At 39.5% G+C, this 20,618-nt stretch overlaps 2 protein-coding genes across 2 annotated transcripts in view; one reads left to right on the forward strand and one right to left on the reverse strand.

The window, feature by feature from the left end:
- Nucleotides 1–2,393, forward strand: part of GRIP1 (glutamate receptor interacting protein 1) — a 226,280-nt gene extending 223,887 nt beyond the window's left edge. Inside the window, exons 24-25 of the mRNA XM_051607939.1 lie at nucleotides 410–556; nucleotides 1,607–2,393. Coding sequence (XP_051463899.1) covers nucleotides 410–556; nucleotides 1,607–1,843 — 384 coding nt within the window. The 3' untranslated portion in view covers nucleotides 1,844–2,393. The remainder of the gene's footprint in view (nucleotides 1–409; nucleotides 557–1,606) is intronic.
- A 1,140-nt stretch (nucleotides 2,394–3,533) lies between these two features.
- HELB (DNA helicase B) lies at nucleotides 3,534–18,743 on the reverse strand. Its single transcript, XM_051622133.1, has 12 exons — nucleotides 18,302–18,743; nucleotides 16,750–17,124; nucleotides 14,716–14,927; nucleotides 12,496–13,368; nucleotides 11,406–11,577; nucleotides 10,472–10,613; nucleotides 9,378–9,508; nucleotides 8,246–8,330; nucleotides 6,752–6,811; nucleotides 5,971–6,169; nucleotides 4,993–5,127; nucleotides 3,534–4,735 (listed from the first exon to the last, which is right to left on the reverse strand). The coding sequence occupies exons 1-12, from the start codon at nucleotides 18,741–18,743 to the stop codon at nucleotides 4,226–4,228; spliced, it is 3,336 nt and encodes a 1,111-aa protein (XP_051478093.1). The 3' UTR covers nucleotides 3,534–4,225.
- Between the last annotated feature and the right edge of the window lie 1,875 nt (nucleotides 18,744–20,618).

Here is a 20,618-nt window from a genome sequence, read left to right on the forward strand (position 1 = left end):
TGACACCAATTGTTTGGTTGAGGCCAGGTCTTCATCCCTGAAGCAAAACTAAACCTAATCTTGTACTCAGGTCCTGGCAACTAGAGAGCAAAAACCTAAGTCTTAAAAAAATTGATGCCACAAAAAGTGGGCTAAGTACCACCAATTTCCAGCTGGCAAGCAGAAGTGAAAAGGGCTGTTTATTACTGAAGAATAAGGTGGCTTCTGAGCATCTTAATATAATGTCAAAATGGGAACAACTCTTAATACTGTAAGTACCAAATAGTAGGTAAGTGGTCTCCCTGAGGAAAAAAAACGACCAAAACCATCCAAGGAAGAAGGCCTGCCTAATGCTTGTAGTTATGTGGACAAATGGTTTGTTCTGGTGTTGGTTTTTATTCCTTCTCATCATGTCACATCACCTCCACAGGTAACTTTGTACAAGGACTCTGATGGAGAAGACTTTGGATTTAGTGTCTCAGATGGTTTATTAGAAAAAGGCGTGTATGTTAAAAACATTCGGCCAGCTGGCCCTGGCGATCTGGGAGGTCTGAAACCATACGACAGACTCTTACAGGTAATGGTTCTGGCACCAGGCAGGCTTAGTGTGAAGGGACATGAGATGCAGATGATGTTGTAAAAAGATTTGTAACCACACTGCAGGGTGTTTGGGACTCCCTACACAGCCATGATTGTAGAAAACTGCACAAAGTCCTTTCATCACTTCTTTGGAACAGCCTTATTATCTATGTTGCTTATATTTTAAATGATGAGCAGTATTGTTCTTTTGTATCTCTGCTGGGAAAGGTTTTGTGTAGGGGGGGGAAAGGAAGAAGGAAAAATGATCTTAATTGCTCTGTGCCACAGGCCATGTAAATTGCTTAAAGCCTCAAAAAGAACAGGCAGCAGTTTATGGTGACTTGGGCTTTTATGCAGTGGCACCAAGGTTAGATTTTCTTGTGAAACCAGCTTTGTATACACAAATTCTGTTAGAATGTTAGGTATTTCAGAATGCCCAAGGAGACATAAGAATGCTCACTGGAAAGCTGGAATTTCCCAAGGCATTTCCAGACTGATTTGTAATTTTTGCTGTTCTTGATACAGACTTGGGAATTGTTTCTGCACTTAATCCAAGTTGTTGACTGAATAATGTAATACTCAGCATCACACTTAGCACTGTGCCAAGCTGCACTGTGATGAAAAAAACGAGACCAGCAAGACTCTTTATATAAATTTAAGCATATTAATTAAAGCTAGAGAAGACCTGAACAGAATTGAAATTTCAGATGTGATTTATTGCATTTAAATTAATGAACACCATGAAAAACTATGCGCTGGTAAATGTCATTTATGGAGTGGGCATGATGACAGCAGCCAGCAGCTATCACCAGTGCAAATATACCCACTTCAGCTATGTTCTGTTCAGGGTGCGTAGAAGACTTACCCGGTGTCTTCAGACCAGACACCATGGTTAAGCAAGTCTTGTAGTGGGTGACTCTCCACCTGGAATATTTCAACTTGGAATATTTAAATCAGGTTCTATAATCTCAAGGATAAATCTGTTTCTTTTGTGATGTCATTTCTTTTCCCTAAAATGGTAAGGAAAATCAATCTTTTAATCATTCAGGTAAACCACGTTCGCACCAGAGACTTTGACTGCTGCCTAGTTGTGCCCCTCATCGCAGAGTCTGGAAATAAGCTGGAACTGGTGATCAGCAGAAACCCACTGGCATCTCAGAAAGGCAGCTCAGAGCAACAGACTTCCATGAGTGGGGAGTGGAGTGATCAGCATGACACCTTCCTTCAACAGAGCGGACATGCCAGTGTGAACACAGAGACAAGGGATCCTACCAATACATTATAGCAGAAAGTCACTTCAGGGGGACATTCAGTAACAGAAGACAATTATGGTGCTAAATCCCTTTAAGAGGTCTCCAAGATCAAGGCTCAGATGCCGTATAGCACTAGAAAGCACAGGAGGTCAGCCTGTCTGTTTCAAGGTTTAAATTAATTCATGCTTACTTTTGGAAAAGTTTAATTCTTCGTTAAGTAATTCCATTCTAAACACACTATCATTAGCAACAGTATGAAAAATTGTGAGGGCCTTTCCTCCCCCCCACAGATAAAAAGCTGGGGAGATTTTTAAAACATGATTTAAATGTTCTTCTCCATCAGCAGCTGCTGTTTGTGGGAAAAGCACAGAGTTAACTGCTGCTAACAGTGGTGTCCAGGTGACATTTTTTTAAAAAAAAACATTTGATGGGGCAGAGCAGGACACTGCAGCAGCTGTCTTGTCAGGTGGTTTGATCTGTCATGTCAAGGGACCTTTACCCTGCTGGCAGGAAGGGTGCGCTCTCCAGACACAGCACCGTTTCCATCTTTTTAACAAAATGCTTGTAGGAAGCTGCGTTGTTTGTGTCAACATCACTACCCGCTCCCCCCCCCCCCCCCCCCCCCCCCCCCCTTTGGTATGTTCTTTTAGAAGCTATGGTATTCCCTATGCAATGAACTGTTTCATGGTATGTCTGGCAACCTGTGGCAATTTTTAAGCAGAGACCTTTTTAGTGAGATAAAACCTCTAAAGGAGGATTACTGACAAGAATAATGAGTTCAGGCAGATTAGAAAGATTTTAAAAGAATGACCTTTTTTAACTGTCACTGGATGACTGATACAAAAGCTCCTTAATCATTCATAAACCTGTAAACTTGTACTGTCACACGCGAGCTTTTTAAGTCAATTTCTCAAAGGGCCAAGAGTCCCATTTAATATGCTTGATTTTCAGCCATGTTTATGATAAACATTACCCCCTGCAACATGTTTTTAGAATTTAAAATTGTAAATATATTTTACAAACACATCACACAAATTCTCTCCTCTCCCCTCTCCACCTAAGCAATAAAATACTGCCAGTTGCTCTATAGGCTCACCAGCAGCTGCTTTGGTTTATTTCGGTACTCAAGTTGTTCTTGGTAATTATTGTTATTGGTGAATATAAAGATACTGGATTTGTACATTTGTAGAGTCTCCATATCTAAGCAAATCACCTTACAGAGTTGTTTCTGGTCAATTTAAACTGTTTAACTGTATCCCTGTTGCTGTTTCCAGTATATGAACAAGCTCACCTGCCCTGCACACACAAGCTTCTCTGGTTTCTATTTCAGCACTGCCAGAAAAGGTCAGGAGGACATTCAATGCTGAATCATGTTAAAAAAAAAAAAAAAGGTTCATGAATCACTTAAATATGTATTTTTATTTGTAACAAATAAGTATTAAACTGTAAAGTATTTTTGTACAAATTTAATACTTTAATAGCATGATATTTATCGTCTATGTTATGTTTTTTTGAAATCCAAACTGTTGCAGATATTTGTATGGAAAAACTGTATAAATTGAAATAAACAGTGATTTAAAGACATTGAAGATGAGTTAGCATTTTTCTGCTTTATATTTTTCCCACTTTTTTTCCCCTCAGTTTTAGCAAAAATACCATGTTCATATTTATGTTACACTTTTTTCCTGCCATATGCATAAAAAAATAAATTGTTAAAAGTAATTAAGCAAGTTGTCCAAATTTTAATACAATTTGTCTGATGTTGATTAAACATTCAGCTTACTAACCTCAAACATTACAATCCAGCAAGTCACACAGTACACAAAGAAGCCTGAAAATGGACTGGTACTTGAACTCTCTGACTTGGAATTTTGCTTTTCTTACCAAAAGCATTATCAGCATGTAACTATGAGCTAAAGCAGCAAGTTCTAAAATCTCTTTCAAGTCCAAAGCGGAAAAAAATTTGTATGTAACTGATGGGCAAATTTCTTGCTCTATTTATAACAAGATTAAAATCCATAATCCATTAAAGCTTCATGCCCATAAATCTATCACATTAGAAAAAAGTAAAGTCCCCTTTGCAAACTTTTTTTTTTTTTTCATTCCGGAGCAAACTGAAGTTTGGGCACATCAGTTTTGGTTTTTTTTAAGGAAATGTCTGAATCCTGTAAGACGCTTAAGTTAATTTTTCACCAAAACAAAAGAATTCTATGACTTTTGATGACTGACACCAAGGACTCTCCCACTAAAAACAGATCACTGAAAAGGCTCGCTGTAAAACAAGCTGTTCTTTGTAGAACATGCAAATACAGAAGAGCCTTTGAAAATCATCTACATACCCAGCTGCCCCATTCCAAAAATCTTGAATAAAACAGATCCAAGAAAAGTTCCTCACATAGGCAGCTACTTGTTTGTTAGCTTTTGAAAAGCTTCCTAGGAGTTGGTTGTCCCAAAGTTAGATTCTTAAGTCTGGAAGACCCAAGAGGGGAATCTTCTGCTGCTGAACTCTGTGCAAGACTTTGTCTTTTACATGGACTTTGCTGCAAAATGCCCATCTGCCCTTCCTTACTGAGAACCAGAGACCCTTTCTCTTCGATCAAGTCACTTGGAGGTTCAGATGGGCCAGGAGCACCTTGAGATACAGAAACAGACAGAGTCTCAAGCTCTTGATTTTGCCAGCGCTTTGTCAGGGGAAAGGAAGTTTGTTTGGGACAGCTGCTTGTTTCTGTGATTGCCTCTCTCAACAATCTCCGCAAGCGAGTTTTTCTGGGAATGTTTCTGTTAGTGACTGCCCTCCTGAGGTGCGGCTCTTCAGATACAACATAGACTCGGGAGCGCCCCCTCGTCACGGCGGTGTACACGTGCTGCCAGTGCTGACGGCCAGGATTGCCAACCACGTAGACAACAGTTTTTTCCTCAGACCCCTGAAACATGTTTAAGAATGCCTTATCAAAGTAAGATCTCCAGTAAGTAGTTAAAAAAAAACAACCACAAAATAACAAACAAACGTATAAGAACAAGGAAACTGGAGACAACTGAGGATGCTCAAAAATATTTTCTATCCTGCAGTCAAGGAATTTTAGTTTCAAGAAAGCTTGTCTCTTCATGTAAAAATACAATGCATTACCAAGATAAAGCCATGAGAAAGTTTCATCAGCTCATAGCTACTTTTTTTTATTACCTGAAATGTGTGAATAGTTCTGGCCCATGCATGTTTTATATGACATAGCTTCTTCAGTGCCTTATACCTCACAGTGAAGGTGGAGCCGTACGTGCTACTGATGGTCAGTAAACGCTGCTTATCAACTTCTACATCCTAAAGAAACAGCACAAGAACACTCAGCACTGACCTTGTCTCAGCAGTTTGATCGATGTCTGTACATCTGCCTTTGTCCCTGCGCTTGCCTCCCTGAAACTGCAATAGCTGCAATGTCAACCAAGTGGAACAGCTTCAGAAGATACTTAAAACCCAAAAGATTATTACCTTTCACCAACTACTGTCAAGGAAAATAGTTTCCCTGTACGTGGCCTACCCTAACTCCTGTTTAGTAAGAAAAAGCTTTTTTAAGTTTTAGCTCCCAGAAAACTTGGATTATCCTAGGGTACAGTGAAATAATAGCAGTGAGGCCATTCAACAATTTGTTGCCACAAACAGGAAAGAGCCTACTCTCTCCTGCCAACCCCGTATGATCCCCCTTTCTCATTCACAAATATTGGTACTTTCACTGGGTCCTTTCCTGAGTCAGCTCAACTCACTGAATCCAGGAGAAAAATACAGAGTTTTGTGCTGCTGTATTTTTTGGTCAGCTTAGTTTGCTGCTAAAGAACCGTAGATGTAACATTAGCTTTATTCTTTACTTAAGGCTGTGTTTCTACCTATATCCAAAACATTATATGTTACAATCGCAGTAGAGTATTTACAGAATTGATTTACACTGGACACGAGCAGACCAACTGAAACTACAGAAATGCCCAGTTTGTTTTTTTTTTAACTTGCTATTGCAAGTTTGCCTCTTTCTTGCTTTTCCCATGATACTTTAGCAGAAGAACTAAGTTAGTTTGTGTTATGGACTAAAATTTTGAAGTGTGAATTGTTTTGCTCTGGGGAGTCAACAAAGACTGAATGGGTAACCCTTGGGGCTTTGACAAAAGGACTTACCTTTGTAATGAAAAATATGTCTCCATTGCAGAGTCGCTTGTCCTCTTCAGCAGGGTGTGCAGTGAGGGGGGTTTCTCCACCTTCATGTACATTAGGATCCCCTCTGAAATTAGAGTCTGGCAAGAGATCCTTGAGATACGTATTCCGCGTGCAGGAGATCTTGTCATCAATTTGGAATAAAAGTCGGTTTTTATGGTCTCTAGGTCAGAGAAAGAAAAAGGGAGAAACCTATTTACAAACTACGTATTTAGAATCTCTCAGTATTTTTTCCTCTTTCCCTCACTATACTTGGGTCATATTAAAAACCTTAACAATGTTCTAAACAGTTAAGTCAACTCACATTTAAAAGGTGTTTCTTGAACTTTTGTAAAACCTTTTGGTAAAAACCAGTAATATGCAGTAGCACCACAATGTTCCTTCCAAAAACATTCCAGAATCTGTTTAGAAATACAGTGGTAAAAAATAATTCACCTTGTGGGTTTTTTTCAAGTTGCTTTTACATCAATTTTGAATATTCAACAGTAACTCAAAATCTTGGATTTCACATAATGACAATTCAAACAAAAACCAAACATTTAGTTTAATGTTATCTCTGTTCACAGTCCAGGTTGAGTGCAAAGAACCCACCAAAGATTATTATATGCATTTTTTCTAACATAAATAATCAGATCTAGGTAAAACATTAAAGGTTTTACAATCTTGTTTTAGGTTGTTGACCTGATGAACACTTCCAAAACGATGTGAGATTGTTCGAAGGAAAAACTGCACAACACCAGCTTACCTGGTTGGATGGTTTGAATAGTGTCGGCAACAAAGTTCATTTATTATATCACAGTCTTGCCTACAACATACAAAACAAGAACATGAACAAAATAGTTATGTACAAAAGATAAAATTACATGCAATGTCACAAAGGCATTAATTTATAAATAATGGACAAAGCCCGTTTTAGCAATGATGACCTTCCTCCAACAATTTAAAGGAATCACCCATTCTAAGTTTAGAAGATAGAGCAGTAAAGGAACAGTTTTCTCTAAATACCATTGAAAGTGAGGCAAAGATGTTTGCAATGCACATCTAGGTTAGCTAGATTTATTTCTAAGATAAAGAAGAAAACTGAAGAAAAACTAAAGCCTGGATACATTACTTCCTGTCTGTGGATGTATTAAAAATAATCAGAAGATTTATTTGCTTTTTAAAGACCTGAAATTTTAACTTTCAAATGCAGATTAAGTACCTATAAATACATTCTAGAAGAATCTTACATGGAAATCATTAAGAACAGTACTGTACCTGAATGCAGGCTGGAGAAAGAAAATTTATTTCAGAGCTACTGAGCATTCACAACAAACAAGTGAACTAGCTAAAATGTACACATCTCTTATCTGCACGTTAGTAACCTGTAACAAGTGGGTGTTTTTTCAATTGCTGAAAAAAGGTTCTTTGGAAATCAAAGTGGAAGAGTTGCTTCTCAAGTAGCCTTTTGTGCAGAAGTGTAAGTTTATGGACTACTGGACATTACACTGATCCCATCAGCATTTCTGTGAGGCCATCCATACTGTTCACGCTCCTGTAATGGTTCACACTATCACTGATTACCAACCTTTCCAATCTTCAACGTATGTTAGAGCCCTACACCCCACCCCTTCTTATATGACAAGTATTGTGCTTCCAAATATCCATACGCCAGTCAGCAAACACCACTGTCCAGCAGGAGCACTAGTACCCATCAGTTTATATGATTAAGTCTGACCCTTGTCACGTGATCAAAATAGACATATCTTCTGTTACTTGGTCAGTGTCCACCTGTGACAGAAGCTTATGTTTATATATTCCATCATGTACCCTGAAATTCTGCCATCTGCCACGATGGGATACATTTGAATATGGAGATTTCTTTGCATTGTGCGGGTTCCTCCTGCAGTCAAGCCCTCACATTTTGTTTCTGAAGAACACTACACTGTTAGCAGACACTAGAGTATGGAACCTACTAAAAACTGACCACTTACATCCATTCTTTGCTTCTTTACCATACACAGTACAGATGAACATGAACACAAAGGCAGAAAATATGTTGCAAAATAACATTCAGCTTATAAAAAATGAAGCAACTCTCCATGGAGAGACTGGGGGCAACCAGAAGGTAACATCACACCTTGCCTGTTGTTCTCTCTAGTAATTTTATGATATTACCACTAGTCTCTTCAACTCAACACTTCCAGCTATTTTTAGATTGTGGCAAGGGCTTTTTCAATCTGCCTGCATTCCACATTACCTTCTGAAAGCAATGAACTGTGACTGTTTGGCATCCTGCAATCCTGGTCCTCTTTCAAGTAAAGTCTTTATGGCAGTCTGCAGATCTGTTTTAGAAGACATAAAAGGTAAGGTACAAAAACATGCAGAACAATTACTTTAAGAAAGAAAAGCATAAATCAGTATGAAAATTCCTTTGTTTATTTCTTGCTTCAATGACATTTCAACTTGTTTAAAATGACAACAGAAAAAAACACATCACAAAAACACACCTCTTCACTCCCGCCCTAAAAAAAATACACCACAAAACATCCATATATATACTCCCCCACTAAAAGTATCATGCAGTTATCTCACTATTACAATCTGAGAGACAAGAGTGATACGGAAGGATAGAAATTCTTATTTCCCTGTGTTAAACAGCTACCTGCTGTGTATTCCATGCAATATAAGGTTCTGATACAGCACATTAAAGAGGTAAAGATAAAGCATTGTTAGGTCACAGACCTATACATTTAGATTTCACAGAATAAATCTGATTTTAGTATTCTGCTTGCTAAATAAGTTACTATAGTACGCTACGGTGATAATATTAGCACTATTTTTTTCTACATCCTCCTTGAAGCTTCTTGATGCATATAAAGTAGAAGTCACTCAGTCCACTTATCCATTAAATAAAGGTAAAAAATGGCCCTAGCCCTGACTCCAAAGTATTTTTAAACAGTGGTGTCCCTTCTGTTTCCATTTTCCTAACTTGATTCTAGAATTGGGTGCACATTCCTGTCCAACACGCCATTCTGTTACAGCTGCTGTTTACTCAAATGATTCACCTCTGAAAAGTTAAATCTGTTGTGTTTTGGCAGCTCCAGCTACACCATGAAAAGGACAATCACATTTGATGACACTGGTGGAAGCTTTATCACTCCCATTTCAAAACATAACTGGTGTGCTGGAGCTCTACAGAGTATCCTTCTGCACTTACTGGGTCTTGCCATGTGCAGCTACAGAAGGCAAAAGGTAAACTATGATTCTAGCACTTAAATTTATACCATAAACAAAACCAGACTAAAAATCTTCCCAAAGTGTTTGTTTCAGCTAAACAGTCTATGCTTTACCAAAGGGAAAGTCAAGATGACAAGACGGTACACACATACTCTTGCTATCTGCACCAACAGGCAAAGCAATAAGAATGAATTTCTTCTCCGGGCTTGGCATTGTCATTTCCTCATTCCAATCAGAAACTTCCAGCACCTCATCAAATTCAGGAAACCTCCGGTGAGAGATTCTTGACCACAGCAGTGGTGAGAAAACAGAGAAGAAAAATTATTTCCAGTTAAAGAATTCCACTGTATCATCATCTGCATCAGCCTGGAGTCTGCCATTTATAAATTCTTGGTCATTTACACTACATACACCAAAAACTCTTCCTTCTGAGCATAACTTGATTTCACACGTAGAAACTGGGTAATTTATTCTCTAAAACCTTCTGCACTGCAGAAGATACTTAGTATTACCTATGCAGTTCTCATGGGAGCAAACTGAAGTGACACAGAAGTGTTATGGAACAAAATGGGGAGAGTATTGTAAAAGATTTACTAATTGTGGAACATCTTGCAAATGTTCAGAATATTCTCAAATTCCAATCAACATCAAAAGGTCTTGGGCATTCAGACCTAGATTTTGTTGTCTGAGGTTTAAAAAAGAAATCATGCACTGACAGTAAACAGGATTATTTCCAGACCAAAAGTAATGCAAATGCTGGAAACACTTAGAGGTTTCTAGGTATTAATACATCAAAATATAAACTATGATTTAATGGCCCTTGACATCTAAACTCTCAATGCAATTCAGCCTGTTTTAGCTGTTGCCACACTTACCAGCAATGTATTTAAAACATCCTTTTTAGAGAAGCAACTTTGAGACATTTCAGAAGACAAAGTTATTTGTGCATGCACAACTCATTTGAAAACAACAGAGTATTTCATAGTGAAATACGTCCCATGGAATTCAAGAGTATTCCAGCACACACTTTTTTTTTGTCCAATACACATACACTCTTGGGAAAATCTGGGGCTTTTGTTGTTGTTTTTTTTGGGGTTGTTTGCTTTTAAAACAAGCCTTACTGATTTAGTGTAAGAAACTGTAACAGAAGCAGTACTAAGAATCAAAACTGGATGCACTACTATTTTGCAAATAAAGGACCAGGCCTACTACAAGCATATTTCCTGCATCCATAAGAAAATCCTACCTTGTTGCATTATCTATAATTAGTTGTGATTCAGCTCTGTGATTAGTTCGCAGTTCCATAGAAAAACCTTTTGGTTTTAGGCCCTCAAAGATATCAGCAAACATGTTTCCTGGGTCTATGCTTGGCAGCTGCCTAGTATCACCTAAACAAAATGGAAATTATTATTTGAGAAGCAGTAAGAGATCAGCTGTTAAAAACTGTCTTGAAAAAAAACCCAACACTGGAATTAGTAAATACTCAACCCTTCACATAGTAACATGTTTTCTCAGTATCAATTATGTGAAATAAAACTTTCAAGAATCTAAGAAACTCTGGGGAATCAGACTGTAGTGTATTTTCCATTTTTCATATTCCTCACTCAGTAATGCTCTACTAGCAGGTGCAGATCACACTGCATGATGAACACTGACAGTGATCACATCTTACACAAGCATATTTCTAAAGTTACAAATTGGAAAACAAATGCCATCAATGGCCTGCCAAAAAGCAAACCTCTGAAAAAGATTTTGATTTTACAATTCTTTGTTTTCCTTTCTGAATTAAAACAAGGTGATTCCAGCATTAAAAATTACATGAATCCTCCCTTCTAGCAAGTGATTAATACACTAACACTAGCTTTTTTAAATTTAAGGAAATCAGAAAAGTTTTGCAGTTCTAAGGTGCAATAAGCTACCACATGGGAGTCATTAATACTTTCAGAATTAGACAAAACACTGCTGAACAGAGGAGGGAGATCCTTTCATACTGGTAGCAGAGATGGAAAACTGCCTATCGCATCTGACCTTATGAATAAGCAGAAATCTCCAAATCCCGGACAGTGCAACAGTCAAGAATTGTTAAGAAACTCAGTGAGACCAATGGCAGTTCTGCTACTTGGACTGTAGATTGTGTATTATTAAATACTGTGCAATGCTGAATTTGCTGTGTCACTTACCTAGAATAATAAGTTTGGCAAGCTGGGCATGCTCACACAAGAGTTTTAAAACTAAACTAAGAACGTGTACAGACACCAAACTTCCCTCATCCACAACCAGAATCGTCACAGTACAAAACTTCCATGGCTGTACTTGTTCACTCCGCCTCCATGTTTTAAAACTATAGATGATCTAGAAACAAATTAAAATAAATCAAGCTCTGACACTGATCAACTGTAAAGAAATGCCTTATAAAGGCAGCCAGGGTGTTGTATCCAATTCTGTATTTAGAGCTATTATCTGAAATTCTGAACTTGAACCTAAGTTCAATAACAAAGAGCTGGCTTTGTACTTTTTTTCTTTAAAAAATTGTACAATATTTGACAGTAACTAAGAAAACACTGTGAATTAAATTTATCTCATTATTCAACCCCAAGCTACTGATCTCTTCATGTATGTGAAGGCATCAATAGGACCACTAGAAAACAGGACACTAGAAAACAGCTCTGCCATCTAGAAAGGATTTCTGTCTTAAAAAAACAACAACGTGAGAAGCTAAAAAGATCAGATGCCCTGGAAAGGCACAAATTTGAGATGTGCATAAGAAGGGAAAAAAAAAGTTACAGCAAATAATTTACTTAAACTGGAAGAGGTTAGATTTAGATTAGACATTAGGAGGAAATTCTTTAGTGCAAGGGTGGTGAGACACTGGAACAGGTTGCTCAGGGAAGTTGTGGATGCCTCATCCCTGGAAGTGTTCAAGGTCAAGCTGGATGGGGACCTGAGCAACCTGATCCAGTGGGAGGTGTCCCTGCCCATGCAGGGGGGTTGGAACTAGATGATCTTTAAGATCCCTTCCAACACAAACCATTCTATGATTCTATGATTCAAATAACTGATTTATGATTCCCCAAAATATAACACTGACTGTCAAATGCTGAGAAGCTGTACCTAACCATTATCATTAATAGCTATACATTTCACACGGGAAGTTCAGTAACAAGCTTCTTTTTCCAAAACAAGAGTGGACAGTGTCAAAAGGTCTTTCAGAAAAAAAACAAAAACAAAAAACCAAAAGACAACAACAACAAACAAACAAACAATCCTTACCTGATGCAGTGTATACGCAGGGAGCTTAGTTTTTTCACTCAAAAGGCTTGCTGCCCTCCCTGTAGGTGCAGTAAATAATACATTCAAATATTTTTTGGTGTACATATTCTCTGACTCCAAATTATGATCAAAGGTATTCCACTCTTCAGATGCATCCAGGTCTTCTTCAAAGTCTTTAGAAGCAGCTTCCACTTCTTTTTCCATCTGCTTTAAGTGTCGAAAAAGGCAGCTAACTACCGTACTCTTCCCACAGCCTCCTTTTCCACTTATGATTGTGACAGGATTAGAACAAATCTTTTCCATAGCAATCACCTGATCTGAGTCTACCTCAGCTTTGCTTTGGGTACCAGATGTAGACCCCACTTCCTTTTCAGAAAAGTGATTTTCACCATTATGATGGTCCAGACTGTTTTCATTCTGATGTTCCGTTTCATGAGCCTGGGTAACATTCATTTTGTTGTCTACCGTTTCTCCTGATGTCTCAGAAACATTAAATATCTTTCTCACATCAGCATCCAGTTTCCACGAGTGGTTTGATAGAAGGTCACCTATATACATTGCAATGTCTTTTTCAGATTTGTAAAGATGAGGCAGAAACACTAGTTTTTTCTCCTTAATCACTATGTTCTCATCTTTCAAAAATTCAAGAGACTGCCAAACGTGCTCAATGGACATGTCTTTAGATACAAAACGAGCTAATTCATCTTGATCTTCATAAGTGTGTCCCATTTCTCTACATTGCCTCTTGAGTTGATCATACAGAATTAATGCATTCTTCTGCAAGTCAGGAATCTTCCAGAGGAGATGCTCACACTGACAGAAGGCAGCCCACGTTGCCTCACAGTAAGAAAGGTTCAATTCCCTATGGGTAATCTTCCCCCCAAAAGAATAAAAGCAAACGATATATATTTATTTCAGAACATGCTAGTCTTTTGCTGAGTAACATTCCTCTTAGTAAATACAAACTGCAATTCAGAGGATGGAATTTGAATTGATGTTTTTTCCATCACATATTAAGTTGAAATACTTTTCAAGCTGTATGAAAGCAAGGTATTTAAAAGTAAGATAGAATGCTAATTCCCCTCAGTGGCCCTTCTTTATAAAAGAGAAACTTTAAAAATAAAAACCTGGAGCAGAAATTTGGTACAGGGAGAACTTGTGCAAGCCTGGTTAGCACAATTTCAAGTAAAGGCAGAAAAACTGTAAAAACAGAGCATAGGAAAGGCACTACCCAGAATACCCAATTCTGAACATGCTACTTCCAAGAAATACTCAACCTTTACAGAGACTACCACAAAATAGTGAGAGACAGATGGGCAAATAGAGGCGAACAACCGAAGGAAAGAAAACTTAACTGGACTTGCTGAACCTTAAGGGAAAAAGCTGAAGAGAGTATTCAAGCAATAAAAAAATGCAGTGAGAATGCAGGTCCTTGGTACAAAACATAAGAGAGCATGAAGTCTGCACGACATAAAGGAATAGTCAAACTGGACATCAGGAATAGCTTTTCAAAGGAAAGGATATGAAACACTGGAATATATTGGCTAGATTGCTGAAACTCTGAAACTGTAGGTCTTAAAAACAAGTTAGAACATCTGTCACCGAAAGCATTGGTGGGATGAAGCAGAGGGATTAACTAGTCACATTTGTGAACTACAGCTCCCATCTGAGGTACAGAAACACTAAGGTGAGGTGCAGCAGCAAAGCTGCACAGCCACATGAAGCCAAGGAGAACAGAGAGGTAAGCAGCAACCACAAATTCCATTGCGAAAAAGGAGAACGACTAGTCCAGATGACCTCTTCAGAGAGTAACTTACTTTACTATGAAAGCAGATACTGCCCTATGTATTAAGCACAGAAAATCTTATTTGCCAGCATAAAGCTGAACAGCACAACTGAGGACTTTAAATTAGCTTTCTTACTTTTGGCCCAGTTACCTCATATGAATAATGTTCTGTTCCTTGTAGAAAAGACTAAAGAAATTGTTGTAACAAAACCACTTTTTAAATCTTCTGAGATGAATTAATTGTAGACCAAATGAAAAAAAACCCAAACATTTGCTAAAACTGAGTCCAGTACATCATCCACTTCCAAGTGAAGTAAGCTTGCCTGCTACAAATGCCCAGTTAATCAACTGAATGCAAGTAAACCACCACCGTATTCTAATGAAGCTCAAATGTAACAAACACCCCATTTTTTACCCTGCTTGACATTACCTACCCTGCTGAATCCAAGTTTCCATGGCTCATCCTTTAATATCTCATCCAATTTTGATAGCATGTCATCTTGGGAAGGTACTTCCTCACCATCCATACCATGGCTCTTGTCAGTCTGTCTTTGCAACAGGCAGCAAAAATGGCGCGGCAGAAGAACCGGCAAGAACTCCAGTATCACCGGAAAACTCAGAGCTACCAACACCGCCTTCCCTGCAACTGTATGCACCAGAAACCAAGAAAGTTTAAAGCAATAAACAAAGGCATTTGGCAAAGGCGATTTAAGCTGACTCTGGCTTTTATCCTTCTGCCTCCCCTACCTCCAAAACATCCCAAATTTCTTTCAGTTTCTTCTTATTTGTAACCCTTTTCAAATTCTTTTAAAGTGTTTTCCCTGAACAGCCTTGGGGAAAAAAAAGAATGTAAACAGATTGCAACTAAATGTACTCATTTGGAAACTACGTATTAGACACTTGGTTTAAGCTGCATACTCAATTACATACTGTAGTCAGTTCAGACCTCACCACACCTGTCTCTTACCTAAGGATAATTTTCCTACTGATGTACACAGCAATGTTGAACGTTCAAAATAGGAAAGGAACATAGGAAAACAGTGCTCTCTACTATCTTTCTCAATTACTTCAAATATAAGCTATCACTTCCCCTATCAGCTCCCTTGATAGCTGCAAAAGGGGGATATGAAACTGACCAGGTGGAAAAATAAATTTCAGAAGAATTTAAACAAATTTTAGAAGAAAGTGAGACTTCTAGAAATATCATCGCTTGGCAAGAAAAAAAAACAAAATGCCATTCCTAATTAATTGATATGGAAACTTTGTCATTCCAAATTTAAATCATCAATTTTTCTCACTTTCTCTGATCACTTTCTTACTTACAGAAAGGCAACGATGAAAACTTTTCCCTTTTAAGCAAGTACTTAATTTACACATGGAGAACCAACACACACTACTTCCACACAAAAGCATCATGAAGGCTTGAAGAACAAACTGGTTGAGCCCACAGCAATTAATGACAACCAGAAAAAAATTACAATAGTAGTAACATGACATACAGAGGGGTGGGTTGTTGATATATAACACCCAATGACAAGCATTACAAAACCAGAACAAAAAGCAGTAGAACTGTTAAAATTTTCCTCTCCTTACACATGTGACCTGGAGTTAAGTCTAACTGAAGTTCTGAACTCTTCTGTTAAGACATGATCTGACTTCTGAAATAGTCACCTCCATCTTTTCACCTGACACTGCCCAGTAAACCAAGTACTGGAAGACTTTGTTTGCATGCACGTAACAGTAAATAGACCCAACCTGTCTGTACAGATTAATGCACAGCTAGGGCTGACTTTAAAAAACTTCCCCCAACTCAGAGTACTGAGTCCCACGGCACTGACATCTAAGTGGCTCTGTACAGCAGCAACCCAGGACTGCCTGTGTCCACATCAGGAACACAGTAAAATGGAAACGGATCATTGCAGCAAAACAACACAGCTAGTGCTGAAGGCACAACTCAGATGTCTTGACTGTATTTAATGCTGTGCTTCAGACTATCTATAGTCTGGTCCCATGGGACTGAATGCCCACTGGGGTTGGGGTACCTTAGGTGTACAACTGGAACACATCTTCTGGGTTTCGTCCAGGCAGGAACATAGTCAGCACTCTCAGAGATTGCATCACAATGGGAACAAGAGGGCTGAACATGTATTTGTCCTAAAAAGGTATACCACCATGTTTAAGCAGTACTGAACCCATTTTTTTTTAATAAGCCTTGTTACATCTGAATAAACCACAGGAAGCCCGCACCAGTGTCTTTGCATCTCTACCACAGACAACTCTACTCTGGAAGCCTAGAGAATTCAGGAAAGTCCTGTGTTTCTAACTGTATGCCTATCTTCAATTGGTCACCTGTCCCATTGTCCTCAAATTTAAAAATAAGAATCTTTGCAGGTTCAAAATTCATTTGAATATACACTTCATATGACGACATGTTAGATGGTATCTTATAATACAATCAAAATACCTACATGATTTCAAAATATAGTAGAAGATATCATAATCCTTGGTGTCTCCAGGCTTCTTCCCTGTCTCTAAGTGAGCAACTTGAAACTCTTTCAGTTTTTCTTCAAGATTTCTAAAACTCAGCATAAACCCCGCAGGAAGCCAGGTAAAAAACTTTTCTTTAAAATGCTCAGGAACACCACATTCCTTAAGAAAGAGTGAAAAGACTTGTCGGTTGTTTTCTTCTATATCGGTCCGCAGAAAATACGACGGATATCCTTGCACAAAGTACTTTGTCCCTGCACTTTTAGCTTTAACATTAACCTTCCACCAAGGGCCAACCAATGGAAAACGTCCAACAACTTCATACCGCTTTTTGGAGTTCTCTTCTTGTATAATGACTGAACCATTAAAAAGAAAAACAAAACCATTGTTAATTGATAGTCATAAAAAGAAGTTTGGAGTGACTAAAAAAGCTGGGCTTGTTCGAAGCTTACTTTTGTCTTTTGTATCAGCTGCAGTAATGAAACTGAAACAGGGACTTTCATAAACTTCCTGATGTCAGTCTTTCCAGTAGTATTCAAAAACGAAAGCAAAACCAACCTCAGAGACAAGCACTAAATCTGCTTCTTAGTGTCAAAACTACAAAACTAAACTTGCACATAAACATTTTTAAGCACAATCGAACACACTGGCATGTGGTTTAATATTTCACCATTTATGTCAAGTCAAATTTGCCATTCTATTTGAAACTCTTTTGCCACAAAGTATTGCACCACGGTGCCTGCATGCCCTTCAGATACATTTTTATACCAAGCACTTCCTGCAACTCAAACCACCAAAATTATGAGCAATTAAGACAAGCTCTTAAGATTTTTTATTACCTGGTTTGTCTTCTCTTTCCATCTTCGTTCCCTCACAAAAATTAACACTATTCCTCAACTCACGCTTAGGGACTAAATGTGCTCAAAGCTATGACCAGAACAAAGTGAGAACCTGTGTTGAGCAGGGCTTGTTTCTCACCAAACCAGAGCACCAGCAGACCTTGAGGCTGTAACAACGACTCCGTTTGCTTTTCCCCTTGCTACCTAGTTCAACTTGGCCATTTTTTAAGCTATTCTTTGATAAAATATTCTTGCTTGGCAAAAGGCACTCCAATGTCACCTGCTTTCCAAGCACTAAGCAGAAAGTAGGGAATCATTACTGTCAAGCATCAACACTCTTACATGTCATAAAATATATCGTTCGTATTTATTTATTTATTTTTATTCAAAGTTAAGCCTGAACGCGAAAACTTCCTCACTGTTGCAACACGCGGCCACACTTCGGACAATTTTCCCTTCCTCAGTTAGGAATCCGGTAGCGGGGGAAGAGCGAGTTTCGAGTTCCCCGGCAGGCCCGAGCCCCGCCCGGGGAGGAGGCTGCCAGGCACCGCCGAGCCCGCGGCCCCCCAGCACCCGCCTTTCCGCAGGCTCCCGCCTTTCCCGGCGCCATTCCCGCCGGGACCGGCCTCGGCTGCAGCTCACTCGTTTCCAACCCAGCGCCCTGTCCCGCCCGCCCGGCCCCGCCGCCCCTCACCGGCTCGGCGCGGGGGCAGAGCGGCCGCCAGCTCCTGCCCGGGAGCCTCCAGGAGCGCAGCTTCCTCCAAGACCGGCTCGTCCTCGGTCTCCTCCTCGCTCTCGCCCTCCGGGCCCCCCGGCGCTGCCGGCGGAGGCAGCGGCAGCCCCCACAGCTCGGCCGCCCCCGCGGGCCGCCCGCCCGCCGCCGCCGCCATGCCGCCCGCCCGCGCCGCGGGATCCCTCCGCCCGCCGCAGCCCCGCGCCCGGCGCGGAGGGACACGCCGAGCGGAGCGGCCGCAGGGGCCCTGCCCGGGGTCCGGGCAGCTGGGGGCGGCGCGGGCAGCGCCTTCCGAACAGGAGCGAGGGCTGTTCGCACGTACGGTTAGAAAAAGGGGTATATAATCAAACACATCAATGTACAACATTTCCTCTTGGTCTAAGCCAAAAGAGGCGCTCTCCATTTCCACGCTGTTGCAGTCCCCCTTCCCGCGCCGGATGCACACCCTCCCTGCACACAGAGTAACTCCCTTTGCCACCTTCCTCCCTGCAAAACTGAGGGGCCTTCTGCTCTGTCAGGTGCAGGAGCACGGACTCTCCCTCTGTCCTGGCGGTGTTCTCTGTTAACTTCCAGTTCCTGGGAAAACCTACGTTACTCCGTCAACGAACATCTTTAAAAGACAGAGACACGTATGCATGACTTTATTATCTTTAAAACCAGCTGCAAGTCTCGTACAAACAAGGTCTTGAAACAGTTGGTTTCAGATCTTGCGTGAGTTAACTTTAAATAATGGTATTCTTTCTCCAGCCTGATTCACAGATACTGAAATTACTCCACATGGTAGGGCTGAAAACACATGGCCTACAAAAAGGAGACGGGAGAGGAGAAATAGACCTTCATGTTAATTTAAAAAATTTAAAGCATTAGCTTACTGAGGTGCTTAATGGTGTTATGCAGTGGTACGTTTGAGTTAGTGCTTTAAGATACTTTTTTCTTTGAACATCGTTTTACATTTAACTTCATATTTGTCTAAGTGAAACTGGATGTCTGAGTGCTCAGGTCTATTCTGAAAATACAAAATTAATACCATATTCAGCAAGCCTGACCTTGGAATTTCCTTGTCTTTGTACAGTCTGTTCTATACATGCTGAGTTCCTGTACAAGTCCTTACATTTCCAGTCCTTTTTGTCACTTCAGTAAAGAAATACTCTATCTTGTAGACTGAGGAACAGATCCTGAGGTTTCAATGCATCCTGATTATGAATGGCTTTCTGTGTGCCCAGCTTTCAATCAGTAAGCCTTCATTTTCACAAATGTGACTATTTTCTGCTCAGGTGAAGTAAGATCTGTTTTCTAGAGCTAGGTGGTCAAGCATTGAGCAGTAGAGGATCCTTTTGATTACTTAAGACTAAACAATATTCTCATCTCCACAGTGTAGCCAAGTTTAAGGTTCCCATCTGCCTGGTTCACTTTCTTCCCTGTACTCAATACTGCAACCCATGCAGTTAGAGAATAGAAGCTGAAGTAAATCTTCCATTTTATGAAGTCAATGGTAAAATGGTTATCTCTAATACAGGTAGGATTTCACCCATGAAACTCATATTATAAGAGTGAAAAATATAAAAATATATGAGCAGTTGTATAGATTTAGAAATCTACAAGACATGCAAGAAAAGATTGTTAGGCATTAAAAAACATGAATGCAAGGCCAGGAGATTCAGTCAAAAATTACTCTGTCACGAAAGTTTTAAATCATAGCTTGAAAAATACTGTGAAATCTTAGATCAGCTTTGGGGACTGGCTTTTTCTTCATCATGTCTCACTTTAAATTGCACCCCAAAAGCCAAGCATGTATAGTAAAAGGAAAACACACTTTGACAACCCTATGATTTCACCCCTAACGCACATTAATATCAGAGCCATGATAATTTATTACTCTTAGAGTACAATTTGACATGACACTAAAGAAGTTATTACTTTTCTGACCACAGAGAAAAATCTATTTATAAATTTGAACTCAATATTGCTGCATTCAGTGGGAAAAAATTCCAACCCCGTAAGAAGCAAATAGTCACAATGAACAAGGAGAGAAAATTTGTGCTGTCTGGTACCTGTGTCTTGACACACAGTAACAAGTTTTCACTTAACAAAAAGTATGCACACATAATTCTCCACCCTTTAGATGGGTATTTGAAACCCTGCTCTGAAAACTTAGTGTTGTTGCATGACAAACACCTCCTTTAAAGGGGTGACTGGCAGCTGATCTCTGAATCTCACTAGGATCAGGGGGGATCCCCCTGTTTCAAATTTGTTATTTGAGATATTATTATTATTATTA

This window comes from Apus apus, chromosome 1, assembly GCF_020740795.1.
Source record: "Apus apus isolate bApuApu2 chromosome 1, bApuApu2.pri.cur, whole genome shotgun sequence".
NCBI classification, from domain to species: Eukaryota; Metazoa; Chordata; class Aves; order Apodiformes; family Apodidae; genus Apus; species Apus apus.

Coding starts and splice junctions, on each gene's coding strand:
- HELB (XM_051622133.1), bottom strand. CDS start 18,743: ATGGAGAGCGCCTCTTTTGGCTTAGACCAAGAGGAAATGTTGTACATT. Junction 13,369..14,715: donor GGAAACTTGGATTCAGCAGG/GTAGGTAATGTC, acceptor TTTGGGGGGAAG/ATTACCCATAGGGAATTGAA. Junction 4,736..4,992: donor GAACTATTCACACATTTCAG/GTAATAAAAAAA, acceptor AACATGTTTCAG/GGGTCTGAGGAAAAAACTGT.